At 34.9% G+C, this 22,807-nt stretch overlaps 1 protein-coding gene across 1 annotated transcript; it reads right to left on the bottom strand.

Annotated features, from left to right (window-relative positions):
* Nucleotides 1-2,229: 2,229 nt before the first annotated feature.
* Nucleotides 2,230-21,312, bottom strand: LOC134233890 (uncharacterized). The gene is made up of 13 exons (XM_062715941.1): nucleotides 21,124-21,312; nucleotides 18,109-18,262; nucleotides 17,288-17,369; nucleotides 15,334-15,492; nucleotides 14,717-14,887; nucleotides 12,649-12,721; nucleotides 10,295-10,434; nucleotides 8,960-9,053; nucleotides 6,103-6,125; nucleotides 5,627-5,932; nucleotides 4,738-4,875; nucleotides 3,598-3,821; nucleotides 2,230-2,785 (listed from the first exon to the last, which is right to left on the bottom strand). The coding sequence occupies exons 2-12, from the start codon at nucleotides 18,163-18,165 to the stop codon at nucleotides 3,607-3,609; spliced, it is 1,458 nt and encodes a 485-aa protein (XP_062571925.1). The 5' UTR covers nucleotides 18,166-18,262; nucleotides 21,124-21,312; the 3' UTR covers nucleotides 2,230-2,785; nucleotides 3,598-3,606.
* Nucleotides 21,313-22,807: the final 1,495 nt, after the last annotated feature.

Genomic DNA, 22,807 nt, shown 5'->3' with positions numbered 1-22,807 from the left:
CATACAACATGATTTGTTTTTATAAAAATATAAAATTTACATGACCCTACATAAACAAGCATTTCAAAAATGGGATATTTTATGACAATTCAATGACCAATCACATGTCATCATGCATATATAATGTTTGAAATATTTAACTGTCTGGGAAATAAAATATCTATGACAAATTCACCTGGAAATTTAAGTTAGAAAGCATTATGCTGACATTAATAAATAAGAAACATTACAAAATTACGATATACATGTATCTCTGTTTCCCTTACGTTTCCCGTCCCTTTTCTAAAACATTTGAAAAAGATACCAATAAGCTGTAACTGGTAACTTCAATTTGATAATTTATATCACAAGAAAAGTATATATCATGATTGGTTTTAAAATATCAACAACAAATACACATATCTGGAATAGCTCATTTAAGCAGGATACAATTAGATGATTCTAAACTTTCACAGACCAATAAGTGCATGTTAGAGACACACTCCAGATTTAACAAAATTAATGCTGTATAAATAACTTGCTTGCAAAAAATTTCCCTTTCACAGATTTTTGTTTTAGTGAAAATTTTATGCAACTTAATGTATCACCAAAATTCATAATTTTTTTTCTCTTGATTTTTTTTTTTTTTTTTTTTTACCAAATAACTATCAATCTTCTGAAAATAACAATGTGATTGAATAGTGTACATTTTTATCATGACTACGAGGGGAACAGTCAAACTGTTGTCTCTCAATATTGTGAAAAACCTGGAAAACTAGCCTTCAATCCTTCCCATTATCAAGGGACAATATAGTTGGACTCTTTCCCGAGTTTCTTAATTTACTATATAATTTCTTTAAGTAATGATAAAGACAGAATAATCAACAAATTTTAACAACTTGACAACAGTCTGTATTATTTCTTGAAACCTAACTATATATACAAGATAAATACTACATGTACATGTATTGATGTAATCAAAATCTCATACAGATTGGTGTAAAATCAGAAAAATTAATGGGGGTGATATTCTTATGCACTTATGAATTGATCAATGTATGCAGTCATGCATCGTTTAGCAAACAACATAATGATGACTTGAAGATTTGAATATATCATGCCAAGTCTGATGTTTAGGGCAAAGATCTTTTCATGAGTGAAATTACCCTTCGAAAAAGTGTCCTTGGCATTTTCCTTGAAGTAATATAAATTAAAAGTAAACTTCTATTGGCATCAGAATTACTTTTTTTCAAGTGATCATTTCAAATTGAATGCCATAACAAGAGGCCCATGGGCCACATCGCTCACCCGAGCATTGTGGCTAGGAAAAAGTAGTAATTGGTTTACTATTGAAAAGTTTGAATCCAAAAGTTTGGCCCCGCCCTAGCCCCGGGGGTCATGATTTGAACAAATTTGAATCTACACTACCTGAGGATGCTTCCATATAAATATGAGCAATTATGGCTTTGCTATTCTTGAGAAGAAGATTTTTAAAGAATTTTCCTATATATTTCTATATAAAACTTTGGTCGGCCATTGTGGCCCCGCCCTACCCCCGGGGTCATGATTTTAACAAATTTAAATCTACACTACCTTGGGATGCTTCCATATAAATATGAGCAATTATGGCTTTGCTGTTCTTGAGAAGAAGATTTTTAAATAATTTTCCTATATATTTCTATGTAAAACTTTAGTCGGCCATTGTGGCCGCGTCCTACCCCCGGGGGTCATGATTTGAACAAACTTGAATCTACACTACCTGGGGATGCTTCCATATAAATATGAGCAATTATGGCTCTGCTGTTCTTGAGAAGAAGATTTTTAAAGAATTTTCCTATATATTTCTATATAAAACTTTGGTCGGCCATTGTGGCCCCGCCCTACCCCCGGGGGACATGATTTTAACAAACTTGAATCTACACTACCTGAGGATGTTTCCCCATAAGTTTCAACTTTCCTGGCACAGTGGTTCTTAAGAAGAAGATTTTTAAAACATACCACCAAATTTTCACCAATTCTCAATTATCTCCCCTTGAATAAGGGTAAAGCCCTTTATTTGAACAAACTTGAATCCCCTTCACCCAAGGATGCTTTGTGGCAAGTTTGGTCGAAATTGGCCCAGCGGTTCTTGAGAAGAAGTTGAAAATGTGAAAAGTTTACGGACAGACAGACAGACGGATGCCGGACAAAATGTGATCAGAAAAGCTCACTTGAGCCTTCGGCTCAGGTGAGCTAAAAATGATTCATAATTCCATATCATAGCTGTAAAGTAGCAGAAAGTCTAAATCAATTTGACATGGCACTGTATGTGCATTGATAAAGAACCCACTTCCTTTTATCTCAAACTCTATAGAACAGACATGGTATGTGTCACAGCAGCTGTATGACCAGCACTGGCTGTAGCACATCTTGGTGGTCAAATATCCCCCAAACAGGGTACAATCACCGTCCATCCTTAGACCTGACACTTGAGGAGTTGATCATACATATATTGTATTAACTCCGAAACCCTTTAAAGTTTCTCCCCATACAATAATTTTATCTTTTCCCCAAATTCATTTTTAGTTTCTACCATATTCATGATAGCTCTTTCCTCAACAGTATGACTTGTTTTATTAGATATATTTTTTCACTACCCTTCCTCCATTGATGTGATGCATCTCTGAGTCTCATATTAATGATGAATGAACAGCCCAAGCAGGCCTTTGATGAAGTATTGTCTTCTCCTCGAGTTTTGACTTGTCAATTGACAAAACTAGATCCTGTTAGTTATTGCAGATCCATAGTGTTCATATACATTTTCAACCTAAAAAAAGACAAATATGTATATAACAACATAAAGAAAGTCATTATAACATGAGAGCAATATATAAATGGTGCCTGTTTTGGAGGGGAACAGTTGAAATTGACACCCCAACGAAAACCATTGTCAACCGACGCGTCAGCGGAAGTTGACAATGGTTTTCCGAGGGGTTTCAATTTCAACTGTTACCCTCCAAAACAGGCACCATTTATTTTATTATACTGAATGTCTTCTTGATTTACTATGTCAGCAATACAAATCGTCGATCGCCTTTTCGTTCACGTTTAGAAAGCTTTCAACTCCCCGCTACTTCGAAAAAGATTTTACTGACTCTTTATTGTTTATTTGATACTCTACGAGTCCTTTATCATCTAAAGTTTCGTTATTTCTGCACTCGCAAGCATGTTTCATCTGTCGTTTGTTGTTTTCAAGTAAGCTACATCAGACGCAAGCTTTTATTGACGTCAAGTTTATTCCGGTTCTTTCAAATGCGCAACTGACGTTTTGAGAATTCTACGGTGAACCGTACGTGCATAATTTCCACGCACGTGGCATTACCGTTGTGTTACCCGTTGTCACGTGTGTTGCTAAGGCTGAGGGTAATAGAACAGATTGTTAACTGCGTCTCAACCAATCAGATTTTAGTATTTAACATGAAAGTATAATAATTTAAATTGTTTCTGTATGTCAAACAAGCTCAGGTACAAGGATCTTAATTGCCATCTGAGCTTATTAATACAACATTGTAGAGGATCCAGAGAAGTATCAATTGGAAAAAGAAATAAATATAAGAAATGAAAACAAAGCGCACTTACCTCTGGTGTTTAATCAATTGAGTGTTCCCCTACTCGTTGAACACCCAACTCAGAGAGATCCAAGGATTGCTGATCATCACTGCCTGGTGACTGAACTAAATAGACACGATTTGCCATGACTCTTTGACCACCAGGAACTAACTGCCCACTGTCATCCTCTGAGGGGCTTGTAATTATTCCACTTTGGTCTCCCTCTTGATTCTCCTCTCTAACACTGGGGAATACTGGAATACAATTCATTTGTTCTATTGGAACAACATCTTTTTTTTTATTTAGGCAAAATAAATACTTCAATGCCACATTTCCCACTCCATATAAAATACTCTGCAAACCTATTTAAATAAATTCACCTTGTGGAAAATAAAACATATTAATTTTATACAAAGGACAACTTAAGATAGACTAAAACCCCTTTTTGGCCCCTATTTTTGGGTGTTTTTCAGAATGATGCATCAGTTTATACATAAAAACATACTGTCAACCCTGCCACTAAATGAGTATTGGTTGTAAATTTTGGATTACACAAAGGTCACAGAGAGGTCAGAAAATATGTCAATTCTCAATCTTTCTCATTTTTATCGATTTTACAGCATTTATTTCGTTTCGGAAAACATAGAGCACAAGCTTGCCTATCAAACAAATTAATATATTTTATACATTAGTATAAGATGCAGTTTATGTGTAAAAATCTCAGATACTCTGTTTCCCAAAAGAAAAGTATCTCAAATATGAAATTCCCCCAGAATTGAGGAACTTCAAGAAAATGTCTTACTTTTGCACCATCTAGTGGCCTCTGTGTAAGCTTTGAATCCAACTTAATGCTGGTTTTAAAGCAACATAATTTTAATTTGTTAACTACAAACTATAACATTTTTACCAGTGTTCTAATGTTTGCATCAAACAGGGGATGAGATTCTGCCTTTATTCTACCTTGTCCTTTGCTTACTTAAAGGTAGTTCATCATACTTTTTTTTTGTAAATTACAGACTCTTTCTTTTTGCAGACCATAGCTTTATAAATTATGCATGAATTCTATTTTTCTTGGGGGGGGGGGGGGGGGGGGGTGAACGAAGCATAAGCATATTTAAATATGTTTTAAATTTTTTTTTGTCTGTATCACACATCACTGATATTGTTTACCTCGACCAATGGGTCTTCTATTTTCCACACTGTTTTCACCCTGGACACTGACCCCTAGATTGGAGTTTGAGTCGGTTATTGAAGTTTTCAGAGATGTCTCCAAGTCCAGACCAGTACTGCTTTCTTCCACACTCTGCACTATAATAAAAAATCTCCCAAAATTAGACCATTAATGACCTTATACATTCCTATAAATGTGATCTTGGACTTATCTGATTGGCATAGAGTAAAGAAAATAATTCTTCATATGGTCAGAGGTAATCTTTGTGCTAGTATGAAATTCCGATGTTTCTCTCAATTTCTGCCAATGACCTTGAACCTGTACAAATGACTTTGGATCAAAGTCATTGCAATCTTTCAAAATGATAAGTACATATTGCCAATGACCTTGAACTTGCCTACATGTAAATGACCTTAAGTCAAGGTAACAGTGCACCCTTAAGTCAAAAACAATCTTTGTGTCAAGTACCCCGGTATAAGCTTTCCAATCTTTCTACCTTTAGGAGATATGTAGTGAACACAAATTGTATGGACAAACAGACAGACAAAGTGATTCTTATATAACCCCCCTCCCAAAGTTTGTGTGTAAGATCACAAATACTTCATAACATAAAGTACTCTTACACTGTGAATGCTATTGAATGGTGGTGCAATACATGTACCTGAATGACAAGTAATGTTTACGTTCGAACTTAAAAATTACACAGATATGGTATGGAAATAGGATTGAAATGCAATGATGTTGAATGTTTATTTCTGTAGTGCTATTATTATTCTCATCAAATCAAAGGCAAAACAATTAGTTTATCAATGTGAGACATCCTACTTTAATGTGTACCTTTTGATTTTTCAGTGGGAAGAATTTCGGTTACAAATGATGCTGTATTACCTTGGTCCTCTAAATCATATGATGTCAGTGGTGTTGAGTGATCTAGAATTATATTAGCTTGGCGTACGTAGGTGGATACATCACTTAAATCTGCAGATAAATCCCCATGAAGTGAATCAGGAGGGATTTCTGGTTCACTACCTCTCTCCCCCGTTTCTCTTTCATCACGTAAAATTGTCTGCTTATTCATTTGATTGACTTCTTGAATGTTCAATGGTTCATAGAGATCTTCTTCATTGTCAGGTTGAAATTCTGTATTGGTGCAAAACTTTCTCTTCAAAAATTCTTTGGCTACTCTGTACTTCTCTGTTACATAAAAAATATGCTATGTATTTTTTAAAAGAAATTCTTGTGTCCTAGAGGAAATGTTATCATACATAGTGTAGATAAAGGGGAAATAGGCTGTCAAGAGTTGGTCTTGTTTTTTTCTTGCATTCAGTCTACCCAGCAAAAGTCTTGAATAAAAATGTACATACCTGGCATTATTCTGCGACAAACACTAAAAAAAGTAAAAATAGTTATTATTACTGATATAAATCAGTGATTCCTATGACATTTCTATTATTATGAAAATGTATATAGGATCTCCCATAATTTTAGTTGGATCATATGATTTTTATCAAACAAGTTGTGTGTTTAAGTTTTGGATAAAACTCATATCCAACTATAAATCATGCAAGATTTTTTTTTATTCCAAATATATTACTTCACAATCAATGTTTTACACTGTTTTATATAGAGCTCCACTTTACTTTACTTCATCAAGCTAACGCAAAACCCTTTGTGACATCAAAACCGTGGGATATAAAACAAGAGGCCAAGGGGCCACATCGCTCACCTGAGCACATCGGCTAGGAAAAAACACATATCAGATCAGAACTGAAAGATTACTGGGGTGGGGGGGGGCTTCAATTTTTATACTATTTGAGAATGCCTTCATATCAATAAAGCATATGACTTTGCTGTTATTGATAAAAAGATTTCTTTTTTAACATGTTTAAACACTTTGTTCCTATATATTATTTCGTAATAATTTGAATTTGGTTCCCCATTGTTTCCCTCCCTATCCTAAAGGGCCATGATTTTCAATACATGAGAATGCTTACATGGCAATATGACTAAACTTAGCTTTGGGATTTTTCCCTTTATTTTTCTATGTAAAACTATGATCCACCATTGTAGCCCCACCCTACCCTTGGGGGTTGTGGTTTGAACAAATTTGATTCTACGATACCTGAGAATGCTTCGATATAAATACTAGTATGTGTACCACAAATCATGGCTTTGCTATTCTTGATAAGAAGACTTTTTAAATATATTTTAATGTAAAACTTGGATCACCCATTGTGGCTCCACCCTATCCCTTGGGTTGTGATTTGAACAAACTAGAATCTACACTACCTGAGGATGATTCCATATAAATATCTCTAATCACGGCTTTAAAGTACTTGAAATTAAGATTTTAAAAGTTTTCCGTATATTCCTATGTAAAACTTTGATCGGCCATTTTGGTCCCACCCTACCCCTGGGGATCATGATTTAAACAAACTTGAATCTGCACTACCCGAGGATGATTCCACATGAGTTTCATCTTCCCTAGCCCAGTGGTTCTTGAGAAGAAGATTTTTAAAGATTTTTTCCTATATATTCCTAACTATGTAAAACTTTGATCGGCCATTTTGGCCCCACCCTAACCCCTGGGGTCATGATTTGAACAAACTTGAATCTACACTACCTGAGGATGGTTCCACATGAGTTTCATCTTTCCTGGCCCAATGGTTCTTGAGAAGAAGATTTTAAAAGATTTTTCTTACATACTCCTATGTAAAACTTTGATCGGCCATTTTGGCCCCACCCTATCTAGGGGGGTCATGATTTGAACAAACTGGAATCTACACTACCTGAGGATGATTCCACTTGAGTTTCATCTTTCCTGGCCCAGTGGTTCTTGAGAAGAAGATTTTTCCTATATACTCCTATGTAAAACTTTGATCGGCCATTTTGGCCCCACCCTATCTAGGGGGGGGGTCATGATTTTAACAAACTTGAATCTACACTACCGAAGGATGATTTCACGAGTTTCATTTTTCCTAGCCTGGTGGTTCTTGAGAAAAAGATTTTTAAAGATTTTCCCTATATTTTCCTATGTAAAACTTTGATCGGCCATTTTTGCCCCACCCTAGCCCTGGGGGTCATGATTTGAATAAACTTGAATCTACCTGATGATGGTTCCACTTGAGTTTCATCTTTCCTGGCCCAGTGGTTTTTGAGAAGAAGATTTTTAAAGGTTTTTCCTATATACTCCTACGTAAAACTTTGATCGGCTATTTTGGCCCCACCCTATCCCCAAGGGTCATGATTTGAACAAACTTGAATCTATACTACCTGATGATAATTTCACATGAGTTTTATATTTCCTGGCCCAGTTGTTCTTGAGAAGAAGATTTTAAAAGATTTTTCCTATATATTCCTATATAAAACTTTGATTGGCCATTTTGGCCCCATCCTATCTCCAGAGGTCATTATTTGAACAAACTGGAATCTACACTACCCAAGGATGATTTCACATGAGTTTCATCTTTCCTAGCCCCTTGGTTCTTGAGATGAAGATTTTTAAAGATTTTTCCTATATACTCCTATGTAAAACTTTGATCGGCCATTTTGGCCCCACCCTACCCCCTGGGGTCATGATTTGAACAAACTTGAATCTACATTACCTGAGGATGGTTCCACATGAGTTTCATCTTTCCTGGCCAAATGGTTCTTGAGAAGAAGATTTTTAAAGATTTTCCTATATATTCCTATGTAAAACTTTGATCGGCCATTTTGGCCCCACCCTACCCCCGGGGGTTATCATTTTAATAAATTTGAATCTACACTACCTGAGGATGATTTCAAATAAGTTTCAGCTTTCCTGGCCCAGTTGTTCTTGAGAAGAAGATTTTTTAAAAATGCCATTAATTTTTCTCTAATTCATGATTATCTCCCCTTGGAAAAGGGCATGGCCCTTCATTTGAACATTTGAACAAACTTGAATCCCCTTCACCCAAGGATCCTTTGTGGCAATTTCGGTTGAAATTGGCCCAGTGGTTCTTGAGAAGATGAAAATGTGAAAAGTTTACGACAATGCTGACAACGACTACAACGACAACGACAGACAACGGACAAATTTTGATCAGAAAAGCTCACTTGAGCCTTCGGCTCAGGTGAGGGTTAAAAAAAATACATGTATCCGATGAGTTATATTTTTATTGAAAACTTTTTGCATGACTTAAACTGAATCAGTGCAATGAAACTGTATACTAAGATTATAACCAACCACCATGTACTTACCAGAATGTAAATAATAGTAGCAATAACACAAATACAAAAGCACCAATGATCACATACACATATATTGGTGCATCAGGATGGCTAGTGGGATCCACTGTTATAAAAAAAAACAGAATATAAAGCTCAGTAACACGACATATTTAAGGAATCAGTGTGTAGTTTGTTGCGTATGCCTCAGGGCATCAACCATAGTTAATTTGGGAAGCAATATAATGTACATGTACGTACATGGAAATTTTCACCTCCATTTTATTTTCACCTCTTACACCCTCATCCAAGTGTGTAAGTTCGAAATATGATTAATTTGACAGAAAAAGAAGTAGCTTTTCATAAACATAACCATGTCTTGGTGAATTTTTTATAAAAGAAAGAAGACAAAATCACTTGCAGTAGGGCAGAAATAATACGAGGTGAAAAAATAACACTGTATACAATATCGCTGTTGTATGAAGACACTGAACTCAACTAGAAATATGTCCATAGGACATGAATGCCCCGCCGAGGATATACATGTATTAGTAAAGCAACATGAAAATTTGTATGTGTATAAAATTTGATTACCGGTAGTTTGGTTCAGGTAGGGCTTATAGTTACTAGGGAATAAAAATGTAGGTCAGATCCAGCATCCAAAGCAAGTCTGAAGTGTCCATCCTTATATGCATCATCCATGCAAGTTTGGTCCAAGTAGGGCTTATAGTTCCTTAGGAATGGACCTGCTCCAAACACTTTAACCTGGGCACTCATCTAGAAAATGTAGGTCAGATCCAGCATCTGAAGCAAGTCTGGTAGTGTTCTTTCCTAGATGCATCATCCGTGCAAGTTTGTATCAACATGTGAAGTTTGATAACATCATCTTGAATGGTATGTTTAAAACTGAGCTAAACACTAATATAAGAAAAGTGAGGTCAAGGTCAAAGGAAAGGTCAAGGTAAAACAATGTTGACGCAGTTGCATAGCTCTCATCAATATTTATCAGCATATGAAGTTTGATGAAAATATCTTGGATAGTTTTTTGAAACTTAGCTTTGAACATAGCTAAACGCAAAGTGTGACGGAAGGACAGACGGAAGGACAGAAGGACAGAAGATGGACATGACAAACACTATATGCCCTGGACATATTCATGGCAGGGCATAACAAACTTTTGGGGAAAATTCCAATTGGTCTTTTACCCCTGCTATCACAATTCCTTATTGACAGATAACTCAATTTTTGTTCTTGGTCTCATCAAGAAGATTACACTGTACAGAAAAATAAAATTTCATAACAATTTCTGCAGTCCTCCACTTAAATTTTTTTTTATTCATTTCATGCTTATTATGAATTAATTTGAACCTTTTACATCAGGAGCAGTGTCATTTTTTTTCCGATCTGGAGGCAATCTCGGGGTTGTCTCCCTTTCTCTTGGTATTTCCTCACACACGTTGTCTGTAGTCGTGGTCCCAGGTATCTTCACATGGTATCCTGACTGGCATCTGTATTTTAACATCATCAAATACTGTGTATTTCATACATATAAATCAACATCTGTACTGACTAAATGTATTATTTTTAGGGATGGTATAAAACAACTACAGATCACAGGTTGGAAGGTGTTAACACATTATTAGATGGAGGGAAGAGGTATTACGAGAACATTTAAACCACACCATGGACTGCAAATAGGGAAGATTATATCAGGAGTACATGGAAAATAAAACCACTGCCCTTATAACATATACTTACATGTATCAATTATGGTTATAGAACTCCTATGAAATAGCACAATATTTTTTGTTAAAATTAACCTTAATTGAGGTACTTCATACTGCAAATATCACTTTTTATTCATAATAGCTTTACATATTTGCAAATAATTACACTAGATAGTCATTCACAAAACTCTACCGGGTATTAGCATTGGATATATACAGCAATAACTAAAGATCTTTCACAAACATTTTCTCTTGCATGCATGTATGTCAAGTCTGAATTCCTTTCTTGTTGTAAAAATAAAGTGTTGGAAAAATCTGGTGATATATATAGGCCTAATAGTAAATTAAACCAGTTACCTGCATGAAGTCCTTTTTATTTTGAAATTTCATTTACAGAGAATATAAAGCATATAAAGCACTCTTGAAATCTTATGGTCTAAGCTATGTAATTGACAAATTAAGTTAGGTATATGATTTAGTATGGTATCTTCAAGAAGCATTTTCTCATGGAAATTTTTCTGTGCATCTTTTGTCCAACTTACATGTAAGTATCACCTAATTTAATTTTCATCTACATGTTATCATTTAAAACAATCCATCACATGGAATTGCAACATTTGAACAAGAATCCCATGGGCCATATCTGCACTGTGGCTAGGAAAAAGTAGAAATTGGTTTATTATTGAAAAGTTTAAATCCCAAAGCAGTCCCATGACCAATCATGGCTTTGCTATTCCCGAGAAGATGATTCTTAAAGAATTCTCCTATATATTTCTATGTAAAACTTTGGTCGGCCATTTTGGCCCCGCTCTATCCCCGGGGGTCATGATTTGAACAAATTTGAATTACACAACCTGAGGATGCTTCCACATAAATATGATTGATTATGGCTTTGCAATTCTTAAAAAAAAGATTTTTAAAGAATTTTCCTATATATTTCTATGTAAAACTTTGGTCGGCCATTGTGGCCCCGCCCTACCCCCGGGGGTCATGATTTGGACAAACTTGAATCTTCACTACCTGAGGATGCTTCCATATAAATGTGATAAATCATGGCTTTGCTATTCTTGAGAAGAAGATTTTTAAAGAAGTTTCCTATATATTTCTATGTAAAACTTTGGTCGGCCATTGTAGCACCGCCTTACCCCCGGGGGTCATGATTTGGACAAACTTGAATCTTCACTACCTGAGGATGCTTCCATATAAATGTGATAAATCATGGCTTTGCTATTCTTGAGAAGAAGATTTTTAAAGAATTTTCCTATATATTTCTAATATGTAAAACTTTGGTCGGCCATTGTAGCCTCGCCCTACCCCCAGGGGTCATGATTTGAAAAAAACTTGAATCTACACTATGTGAAAATGTTTCCCCATAAGTTTCATCTTTCCTGGCACAGTGGTTCTTGAGAAGAAGATTTTTAAAGCATACCACCAAATTTTCATTAATTCCCAATTATCTCCCCCTGGATGAGGGCTTGGCCCTTCATTTGAACAAACTTGAATCCCCTTCACCCAAGGATGCTTTGTGGCAAGTTTGATTGAAATTGACCCAGCAATTCTTGAGAAGAAGTCGAAAATGTGAAAAGTTTACAGGCAGACGGACAGACAGCTAGACAGACGGACGCCGGACAAAAAGTGATCAGAAAAGCTCACTTGAGCCTTCAGCTCAGGTGAGCTAAAAACATCATGCATCTCAACAACACATGCTAAATGTATACTTATGTGATCAGATGTACTACATAACACAACAAACTATGTTCCTTCCTTGGTTTATCAAGATTAAAGTTGAAACATGAAGGATCTAATTTCTGTTACTAGTATATAGTGGTTTGTACATTAATGGCACAGACAGTTTTTCTTTAATTAACTCTTGACTGATATATTACTGCATGTAGAAGATGGTGAAAACAAAGATAATCAAAGATCACTAAGCTCACTAAACAAATGTTAATAGAATATAGTCAAATATATTAAAAAAAATTAGAGTCTACTTACTTTTGATGGGGCACACAGATATTGTCATTAACTTTAGGTTTGTAATATCCTTTTCTACATTTCTCTACACTTCCTAAAACAAAAGAAATAGGAGAATGCAAAAAAGAATTCAAAGGTCTATATCAATTTGGTAAACATCTATTATAAATCAAAAAGTATCAAATGCAACATGCAAAAATTGCCATGAAAACCAAATTTGGAAAAATTCTATTGATACATGTCATGTATTTCAAATCTGCTGAGTACATGGTAATAAATATTTTGTATTTAACAATATAATGTTAAAATCTAATTATTTTTGCATTATTAAATTCAACTCAACAATACCCAATATATGTAATGCCAAAATATGTACCCCGTGTATAAATGATATTAAAGGTTATGACTATATAATTGAGAATTTCACTAATAACCAGTTTTAAAAATCCAGTTAAATTTAAGTCTTCATGCAACCAAGGGGCTGTCTGCCCTTTTCCCATCTCATGTCATGTTAGCATACAACACAAGGCAAAATAATTTTATTCCTAATGTCATGCATGCCATTGATTCTCTTTAAAACTCACCAATTTATTATTAAGTCATTGTCACAAAGAGAAAACAACCTACAAAACCATCAGTTATTAATAAACAACAAGTCTGTGAGAAAATTCTCTCAGATAATACCTCCGCTCTGATGTAAAAACATACCCACTCAGGTTGACCTAATTCATACAAACGTGCCAAAGAAAAAGAGTGCTAAAATCTCAAGCATCTGCAATGAGTTGGTTTTAAGAAAACTGCAATAAAAATTTGGTATAGACAGACACATAGATAAGCAGGAAATTGACAATGAATGAATCCCACATAGGACATGCCTTAACATTGTTCTAGAATTTCAAACATTTGCACATAGTAGCTCTTGAGAAAACTGTGATTGAAATTCTGGATGGACAAGCACATGGATAAAGAGGAAGTTGACACTGAATTCAAAACAAACATGAATCCCACTATATGCCATACCTTACAAAAAGTCTTCTAAAGTATGGACAGAAACACAAGGGTAAATAAAACAGTATACCACCTCTCTTTTGGAGGGAGGTAAAATAAAATGCTTTCTTTGGATGTTAGTACAGGAATTAATGTTGCAGCTTTGCAGGAAAAATGCATCATTTTTTTTGCAATAGCTGCAAAGTTTAGACCCATGCTAACATAGTTACATAGAAAGAAATTTCATTGTTTATATTTACATGTATACCTGTACATAATTAATGTAGGGTTACTAAAAATGAAGACAATTCTGCAATAATTTAAGGCACCTGAGTGACTCAAAAATATTAGAATTGCTGCACTTCATTTGCGGAAATCTGCATAGCATTTCAGACGTTTTTTTAATCTCATTTCGGACCTTTTTAAATTTCATTTCCGACATTTTTTTTCATTCCCGGAATTTACCTTTGCGACAATTTAATGTTTTCCAAGTGATTGAAAATGAAATTTTAAAAGTATTTATTGCAAAATATTGATTAAAACTGTAAACATCCATCTACCATACATGTGCATGTACATGTTTACAAAAATTATACTTACATGTAGCACACAAAGTGCACTAAATTAAATGTCAGTGATAGCACCAAAAATATACTGTGAAATCACAAATTTTCGTGTTTTTGAGGTATGATGAGACCCACGAATTCATGTCCACCAAGAAATGTAAAATATTACATACATTAGACTCATTAATTCTTGATCCATGAAATCAAATCCCTACAAACCAAGAGAATTTCCTAAAACCAAAATTTGACCCCACGAAACTATGTGATTTTACAGTATCCAAGACATTTGATGTACCCTAACCGAGTTTTTAAGTTCCGGTACTTCTCCACAAAGAACTTAATTTTTTCATAGGTAAGTCTTCAAATCTTTTACTAAAGGTACTATCTTAAAACTGACAGAAATGAAAACAAAAAATGTCGGAAATGAGAAGTTGATAATTACAACAAATTCCAGAAATGAAATGCAGCCATTAGAATAACTCTCTTTTTTATATAACTTAAGGCCGCATTTAGCCCATGATCTATTATGATATTACCGGTGAGGGTGAGCTCGAATCCAGGTCGATGGATGCTGGCAATATCTTTGGGATCTTCCACTCTACTACAAATCATTGGATCAAGTCCATAGCGAAGCTGACTTCTGTCACAGACACAAATCTTCTGTTCTCCGGCTTCACAAGCTGTCAGATTTTCAATAATTGTTCCAGCTAATGAATAAAATCAAAATATCTCTTAAAAGTCTCAGTGGTTTTCATTAAAGTAGTTTTGACATGACAAATTATTGCCCCAAAACCTTTGCTGAAAGCAAAGATACTAACAATGAACTGTCATTTACAGCAAAGTGATATTAATGATCCCTTTGACTTTAAAATATATGTTAAACTTATTGGATATAACGAATTACCGTACACTTATAATGAAGCAAAATCATCTGTCCTTGGTATTTAAATATGAGTATTTTACTGTATATAACTTTTTAAAAGATATATTAATACATACATACTCACTCTCAAATACCAGTACATGTATTATGAGTTGGGAGATGACAATCTTTTTTACTAAAATGGCCTAATTTTGAAGTTGTGTACAGGTATTGGCCAAATTTTCTTCAAATATTACAATTGTCTGTGTTGCTTTTACACAAAATACTTACGAAGCTCGCAAGAACAATCTTGTGGAACACAGACTTGCCAGACCTCAGGCATATCAGCTGTGTTGATGGCATCTATATTATAAGTCCCTTTTGGACACCTAAAGCAGACATCTTCACCAGGATTTTCACTTGTACCTTTACAAAACGAGTACCCTTCTCCTGAAATTATAGCAACAACAAAATCATTAAGGATCAAAGATTACAAGGATAATCTCAAACTTTAAGAATGAGGGTGCTTTTTCCCATGTGCATAACTTTGTAAAGATTGTTCAGCTGTAATCCACCGCCCACATCGTAGATATATATATTTAAACTAAAACCTTTTTGTACACATTTTTCCTATGAATCTCACGCCAAACACATCCATCTTCTTTTAAGAATGAGCACAAAACATTAGTAGAAAATACTAAGCCAAAATAAATTATAATAAAAAGGTTCAAGAAGTTTTTCTCCGGGTGTGATCTAAAACTTGTCATAAAAACTTGCCAAAATGATCTTGGCAAATATCAGGCCATCAGGGCGTGTTCAAAAGCGTAGGTGCTACATAAAGTTACAATCTTGAATGGAGAGCTAACCTAACCGCTACATAGGGAGAGCTAGCTTAAATATGTCATGCAAAGTACCAAATCTAAGATGGGCTTCTTTAGTTACTTTGCAACACATACAATTTTAACAAACAAGTGTTATATTTTCTGTCTTAGGGAATCAAATCACAGGAGTTCGTGTGTCTATCAATTTTGCCGAAATTTTCAGTAAATAAAAAAGATACGTAATACCTATAATAATAACACAAGGAGTGCAACCGTTGTCCGCGACGCCATGACGTGACGCCACGGGCGGTTTATTTACCCAAATGGAACAAAAAAAAAAACAATCATAAACAATTAACTAGAGATAACGATATTACGTTAAGATACGAGTACAAGTACTTGTACCTCCCCGTTTTAAATTTTCTTGAATGTCTACTAAATTGTCTCTGGTTTCTTTTCACATATGACCTCAATCATCTAGATTAGCATTTCAGGCAGTTTTGTTCCTTTTTGGGTACATGGACGCGCCTGTGACGTCACGTCATGGCATCGCGGACAACGGATATTTGAGCGAAGTTGTGGAGAAATGTCACCGCTGCTGCTGTAAAACATGCATTTGAAATCATATGCATTAAGAGCCATAAAGAATGGTCCCTTCCAAAAAGATTGGTTTGTGTTTTATAATTTTCGATTGAAGATTAATTGTGCGACAGCCTTGATATTAAGCGAGAGGTTCCAAGGTGACCTAAAATGCGTTGCACTCCTTGTGTTATTATAATAGGTATAACGTATTTTTTTTATTTACCGAAAATTTTGGCAAAATTGTTAGGTACATGAACTCCTGTGATCAAATGTAAGCTTACATACATATTTTTGCTTGAAATAAAGCCTCAACTTTAATATTTCACACTACATTTGTCAACCTCGGAGGTTATCTTGCAACATTCACGAAAATGTGGACTTTACTTATCAAATAATCAATCTTAGTTACAACTGGTACTTGGAGTAACAAAAAAAGCCAACAATAAAAAATGATTTGTTTTAGGTACTCCAACCGACCCATCAAAATCGTCGCTACACAATCATTTTTTTCAACACTGAATTTTTTTTTCAGTTTCCATAGTACTTAGACAAAGTATAGGATGCTTTTTAATTGAAAATTTTATGGCAATAAATTATAAATCAATACATGTATAGCTATATCCAGTGTGTAATGAAAACAACAAAAAATTTCTGAGTCTGTGATTTATATGACGGGCATCATTTTGCCGAATTCTGTAAAGCAAAAAAAACTTCCTACCTACCTACCCACCTTAAATAAAGTGGGACGGAGTACATCAAACAAAAATATTTTTAGTGATGGTCTAAAGTTAAACAATACAGCATTTTATGCAATAGTGGAGATGATTAGAAGGATTTCAAACCTCGTGAACAATTCCTTGTTTTGCAGCAGGTACCATCATCTCTACTTTTATATCCAACAGGGCAGGCACAAATTTGTAGTATCTACAAAATAAAAATTACTAAAATGGTTATATTTTTTGGAGGATTTTATTTTTAGTTTTATAGTCCTCATTTTTTTTACTATTTGTGCAATTCCTTTATAAAAAATATGAACTATCAAAAAATGTATACTATCAGTTCATTTTCCCTTGAGGTTCTTAGTAATAATTTGGATCACTGGACATACCAGTACAAATTATCAAGCAAGAACAAAAGAAAACCCCTTCTCCTACATGTAGTTGTCCCAAAGTTTACTTAAACATAAAATGCTTTTTTATTTCTTATTGCAGCTATTGCAATAAAAAGCATAAACCACATAAGCTGTCACTGTATGTTTCATTGATGGAATACAGCCACTGCTCAAGAAATCTGTATATATTACATCTATATGTTTGCGGTGGGTTTTGCTGTTCACTATTAAAAGTGATAAACAGCAACAGTTTTCTTCAGAACTAAATGATATAATATTCAGTGATTGTAAATACATGTACATGTATACCTTAATAAGTAGCATGTGGGGTATATTAATCAAAACAATAAAGTGTTAGATTTTCTCCTTACCATGGTAAATTATATGTGAGGGACTAATTTGGATATTAAATTATTATAAGCAAAATAACAAGAAATTTCAATATGCCCAATAATTTAATTTAAAAGTCTTCTGAATTACATGTACTTTTATTTCCTTTTTTGGTGAATAAAATTGTTTTAATATTCATTTAGTAATTTTATGATCACTTACTTGGAATATAAATAATATTCCCTGCATCAAAGTCAGAGTGGTTGTCATTTTACCCATCGTTCACTTGCAAGATTTGAAGCAAGTCCTTTAGGAATGTGCCGAAACCCTCTTGAGTCTTTTGATCTTGACTATTTTATCATTCACAAGATTTCATCTGTAAAACATCATGAAAATTAAAATTAAACATCTCATATGTTTGTTTGAACTTCAGCATGCTGAAAGCTGACATCACTGATATATGTTGACTGAATGATTGCATGGTAATTTTAAATACCATAGAAGCACAAATTTTCATGGGGATAAAATTTTGTTGATTTGTTATAAGAATAGATTCCTAGGCATTTACAGGCACATAGCTGCCTATACGCAAGTACGCCAGTGCGTACACATCATTTTCAAAAAAAAAAAAAAAGATCGAAAGAAAAAAAAAAAGATCGATAGAAAAAAGAAAGAGAAATTAAAAAGAGAAATAATTTATTATTTTTATTCAGGCACTTAGCCTGGTTCCCGAGGCCTTCCGATTGTGCAAGCTTCTGTGCTTGCACAATCGGAAGGCCTCGGGAACCAGGCTATTCAGGCACTATGATCCGTGTTTCAAATTATTTTGCATCTTATTGTTTCGATTCAAATTTTGTTCAGATGTCTGTACAATCAAACTCAAAGTCTTTTATAAAATCAATTCCAAAAACATTTTCCAAAATTCTTGAGGAAGCAAATATTTTTGAACCAGAATGTTCAACTGTTAATCCGTTGTACGACTATATAAGATCTTCAATTTCCGTCGGGGTAATGAATAAATGTCGTTAAACAAAAACAAGAGGCCCATGGGCCACATCGCTCACCTGAGAAGCTTTGACCATTCTGTTCTTTACCAGATTTCCCCCTTGTAATACATATTGTGACCCCACCTTATCCCACTGATCATAATTAAAATAATTTGAAATCTACACTACCATAGGATGCTTTGATTCCCCAATGTAAACTTCAATTCCCCCTGTGGCCCCGCCCAACCCCTGGGGGTCATGATTTGAACAATTTAGAATCTACACTACCCCAGGATGCTTCCACACAAGTTTCAGCTTTTCTGGCCCAATGGTTCTTGAGAAGAAGATTTTCAAAGATTTTTCCAATACATTTCAATGTTAAACTTTGATTCCCCATTGTGGCCCCGCCCAACCCCCGGGGGTCATGATTTGAACAATTTAGAATCTACACTACCCCAGGATGCTTCCACATAAGAGTCAGATTTTCTGGCCCAGTGTTTCTTGAGAAGAAGATTTTTAAAGATTTTTCCTATATATTTCTATGTAAAACTTTGAATCCCCATTGTGGCCCCGCCCTACCCCCGGGGGTCATGATTTGAACAATTTAGAATCTACACTACCCCAGGATGCTTCCACATAAGTTTCAGTTTTTCTGGCCCAGTGGTTCTTGAGAAGAAGACTTTCAAAGATTTTTCCTACATATTTCTATGTAAAACTTTGATTCCCCATTGTGGCCCCGCCCTACCCCCAGGGGTCATGTTTTGAACAATTTAGAATCTACACTACCCCAGGATGCTTCCACATAAGTTTCAGCTTTTCTGGCCCAGTGGTTCTTGAGAAAATTTTTTAATGATCCCACCATATTTTTGTCTTTTCTTAATTATCTCCCCTTGTGATGGGACTTGGCCCTTTATTTTAACAATTTATATTCCCCTTCACCCAAGTATGCTTTGTACCAAGTTTGGTCAAAATTGGCCCAGTGGTTCTTGAGAAAAAGCCGAAAATGTGAAAAGTTTACAGACGGACAGACAGCACGACGGACGGAAGGACGACGGACAAAATGTGATCAGAAAAGCTCACTTGAGCTTTCGGCGCAGGTGAGCTAAAAATAGTAAATTTTCATTACATTGAACAAAGTAAATAATAATATAGATCATGTATGTAAATCTTCTTTTACTGATGTTACCAATTTATAGAATTTTTATTTAACATGTTTAAGCATTCTCACCTTGTTTAAGCTATCAGAATATGAAAGTAAAAAAAGTATTGAAATTACTTCTCTGTTGTATTTTGTAACACTTGGAAACTTTTGTCAAAAATGCATTTACGAATATATCTGTAAAATAATTTGATTAAATTATTGTTCTCTTTCTGAAGTACCCACGGAAGCACTTAGCTACGTATTTGCTCGAGAATAGATGTAGCGTGATTTCTTTTGCGGGAAAAAATTTCGTAAAATCCAGGATGCTTCCGGGGGCCTGGGCCCCCACCAGGGCGAAGCCCTGGACCCACTGGGGGCCTAAGGGCGGCCCCAGACCCTTGAACATTTTCTGCGTACACTTCATTTCCATGCTGGCTATGCGCCTGATTTAATTTTGTTGTTTAGAAAGTATTTCACCCAATTCAATATACAGTCATACAAAATTTGAGTGGGATATAATTTCATTGATAATTGTTAACAATGAAATAAACAAAATTTAATCCCCCACGAATATTTGTGCTTTTACAGTACAAGTCTAATTTGAGAACTTTCACTCAAATGATACAGAGATGTCACTTTTTACCAGTGAAGGTTTCAAATTTTGACCATACTATTCATACACAGCACTTAATCTGCCTTTGGATTACAAAGCAAATGCCCTACTGTCACTAGGCTACAATGACATGACTGATATGTTTATTTGAGTTGTAAGTCCAAACCACAGGTAGTCATAATGGGTTTGTTATATATTGTTATAAAATACTATTACATCAACCCCATTCCATGTACATTCAGCTTATAGTTATATGCATCATCCCTGAACTTAGGTGAAACTTATACTTTTGAAACAATGTACCATGACAAGTTAAGAGTGCTCAGTCCACAGGGCCGGGGCTTGTCACGAAATAATTTCATACGTTCTACATAATATGACATTATTTGTATTTTTGGTGCATTTTTATAGTGGGGGTAATGACAGTAATTCTGTAAAAAGAAGGTATATATTTAGTGACGAGCCCCTGTGTTCAGTCGGTGAAATTTGTAGCCTACCTAACTGGCAGTCTTCTCGATTCTTCCAAAAAAAGGGAAAATCCATGAGGGAAATTCCCAACACCAAAAATAGTGGACTTGTATTTTATCATTTTGTGGAATAAAACAAATTATCTGTATTTCCTATATGCAAATACATACTATATTGTATACTAGACAAATTACAATCTGTATTAGGGAATTAATAATTTTCTGATTACATTTACTTTCACTTAACACTTTAATGGTATGGAATCCCGATCCCGATGAAATACTAAGCAAACATGCATGCACACAGCAGTGTGTAGGCCTACACGCAGATATGCATGTTATAAAATATCCAAACATATTCTTATATATTATTTTTTATGCATCCGTAGTCGAAGATTTGGGAGTATGATTATAGTTTTTGCCCTGTCCGTCTGTTTGTCCGCGAAAAGTTGAACCTGCTGATAACTTTCGAGTGGGTGGGGCTTTATCATTCATATTTCACAGGTGTATTCCTTGTGACAAGACTTTTCGTCGAGTACCACAAAAATGACCTCTTGACCTTACAGTTTGGCCCACTTTTTACAAATCAAAGTACTGAAAGTACCGAATCGAGGTCTTCCAGTAAAATATTTCACTTGTATCTCGTGTGTATTTATATTTCTGTAGTAGGAAAGGAGAAATGCACGAAGAAAACATATGGCTGGACCGGGAATCGAACCCGGGACCCCTGTATTACTAGTCAGGTGCTCTAACCACTGAGCTATCCAGGCCGATATCCACGGTCCGTAAAGCCCGAACTTCTACATTCCTCCCTCCTTAAACATTCTTCGACCTCGAAGACACAAGTTCTAGGGCCCTGCCAGGAATTACTAATTTACACATACACTGTAACCTGAACAAAGCCCCCCACACTGGCCACCAAATGTAGTAGGAAAGGAGAAATGCACGAAGAAAACATATGGCTGGACCGGGAATCGAACCCGGGACCCCTGTATTACTAGTCAGGTGCTCTAACCACTGAGCTATCCAGGCCGATATCCACGGTCCGTAAAGCCCGAACTTCTACATTTCAATGTACTACATGTATTTTAATTGCACGACATATAGTTATATTTAAGGAGAGGAACTCGTAAGTTGAAAGAACTTGTTTGCAATCCTTTTGTTTATGCAATAAAATATGTTCAAAACAAAACAGTATTCATAGTGTCAAAGAGACACTGCCCCCTTGTTTGTACATGTGTATATCCCCTACCCAATTAATCCCCTGGATATGGCTTCTGTATGTCACCTGTGTAATCCCAGTCAACATAGTAAACCAAGACTCGTGTGAATTGATAAACAAACACAAAACACATTTAACTTTGTTATTATGTACATACATGTATAAAATACAGAAAATGTAAGATACATATATTTATTTAAAAAATACTTTATAACAAATTTCTCACAGCTAAAATAAAACCACTTTCATTTTTCAACATCGACATTTTTTGGAAAAAAAAAAGACTAAAATAAAGTTCAGTTATGTAAAAAAAAAAAATTCTAAAGCGTGTAAATTACAAGAATAAAGAATAATTAAGGCTTCTCTTTAAGAAGTTTGTATTAGGCAGAAAAAAGAACAATGGTTGTTCCTTTTCTTTTATTTATTTAGATTATTTTAATGATATGTGTTATCGCTTTTCATTTTAAGTCATATATGGCGTATTTTTGATAT

This window comes from Saccostrea cucullata, unplaced genomic scaffold (genome assembly GCF_032062105.1).
Source record: "Saccostrea cucullata isolate Sc308-1 unplaced genomic scaffold, CSIRO_AGI_Scuc_v1 ctg723, whole genome shotgun sequence".
NCBI lineage: Eukaryota > Metazoa > Mollusca > Bivalvia > Ostreida > Ostreidae > Saccostrea > Saccostrea cuccullata.
Note: the sequence above shows the minus strand (reverse complement) of the source record. Positions and strands in the feature narration are given on the sequence as shown.

Excerpts from the sequence above, each read along its gene's own strand:
- LOC134233890 (XM_062715941.1), bottom strand. The coding sequence starts at position 18,165 with ATGGGTAAAATGACAACCACTCTGACTTTGATGCAGGGAATATTATTT. Across the intron at positions 17,370-18,108 it reads GAATATTATTTATATTCCAA|ATACTACAAATTTGTGCCTG; the intron begins GTAAGTGATCAT and ends TTTATTTTGTAG. Across the intron at positions 9,054-10,294 it reads CACTGCTCCTGATGTAAAAG|TGGATCCCACTAGCCATCCT; the intron begins GTTCAAATTAAT and ends TTTTTATAACAG.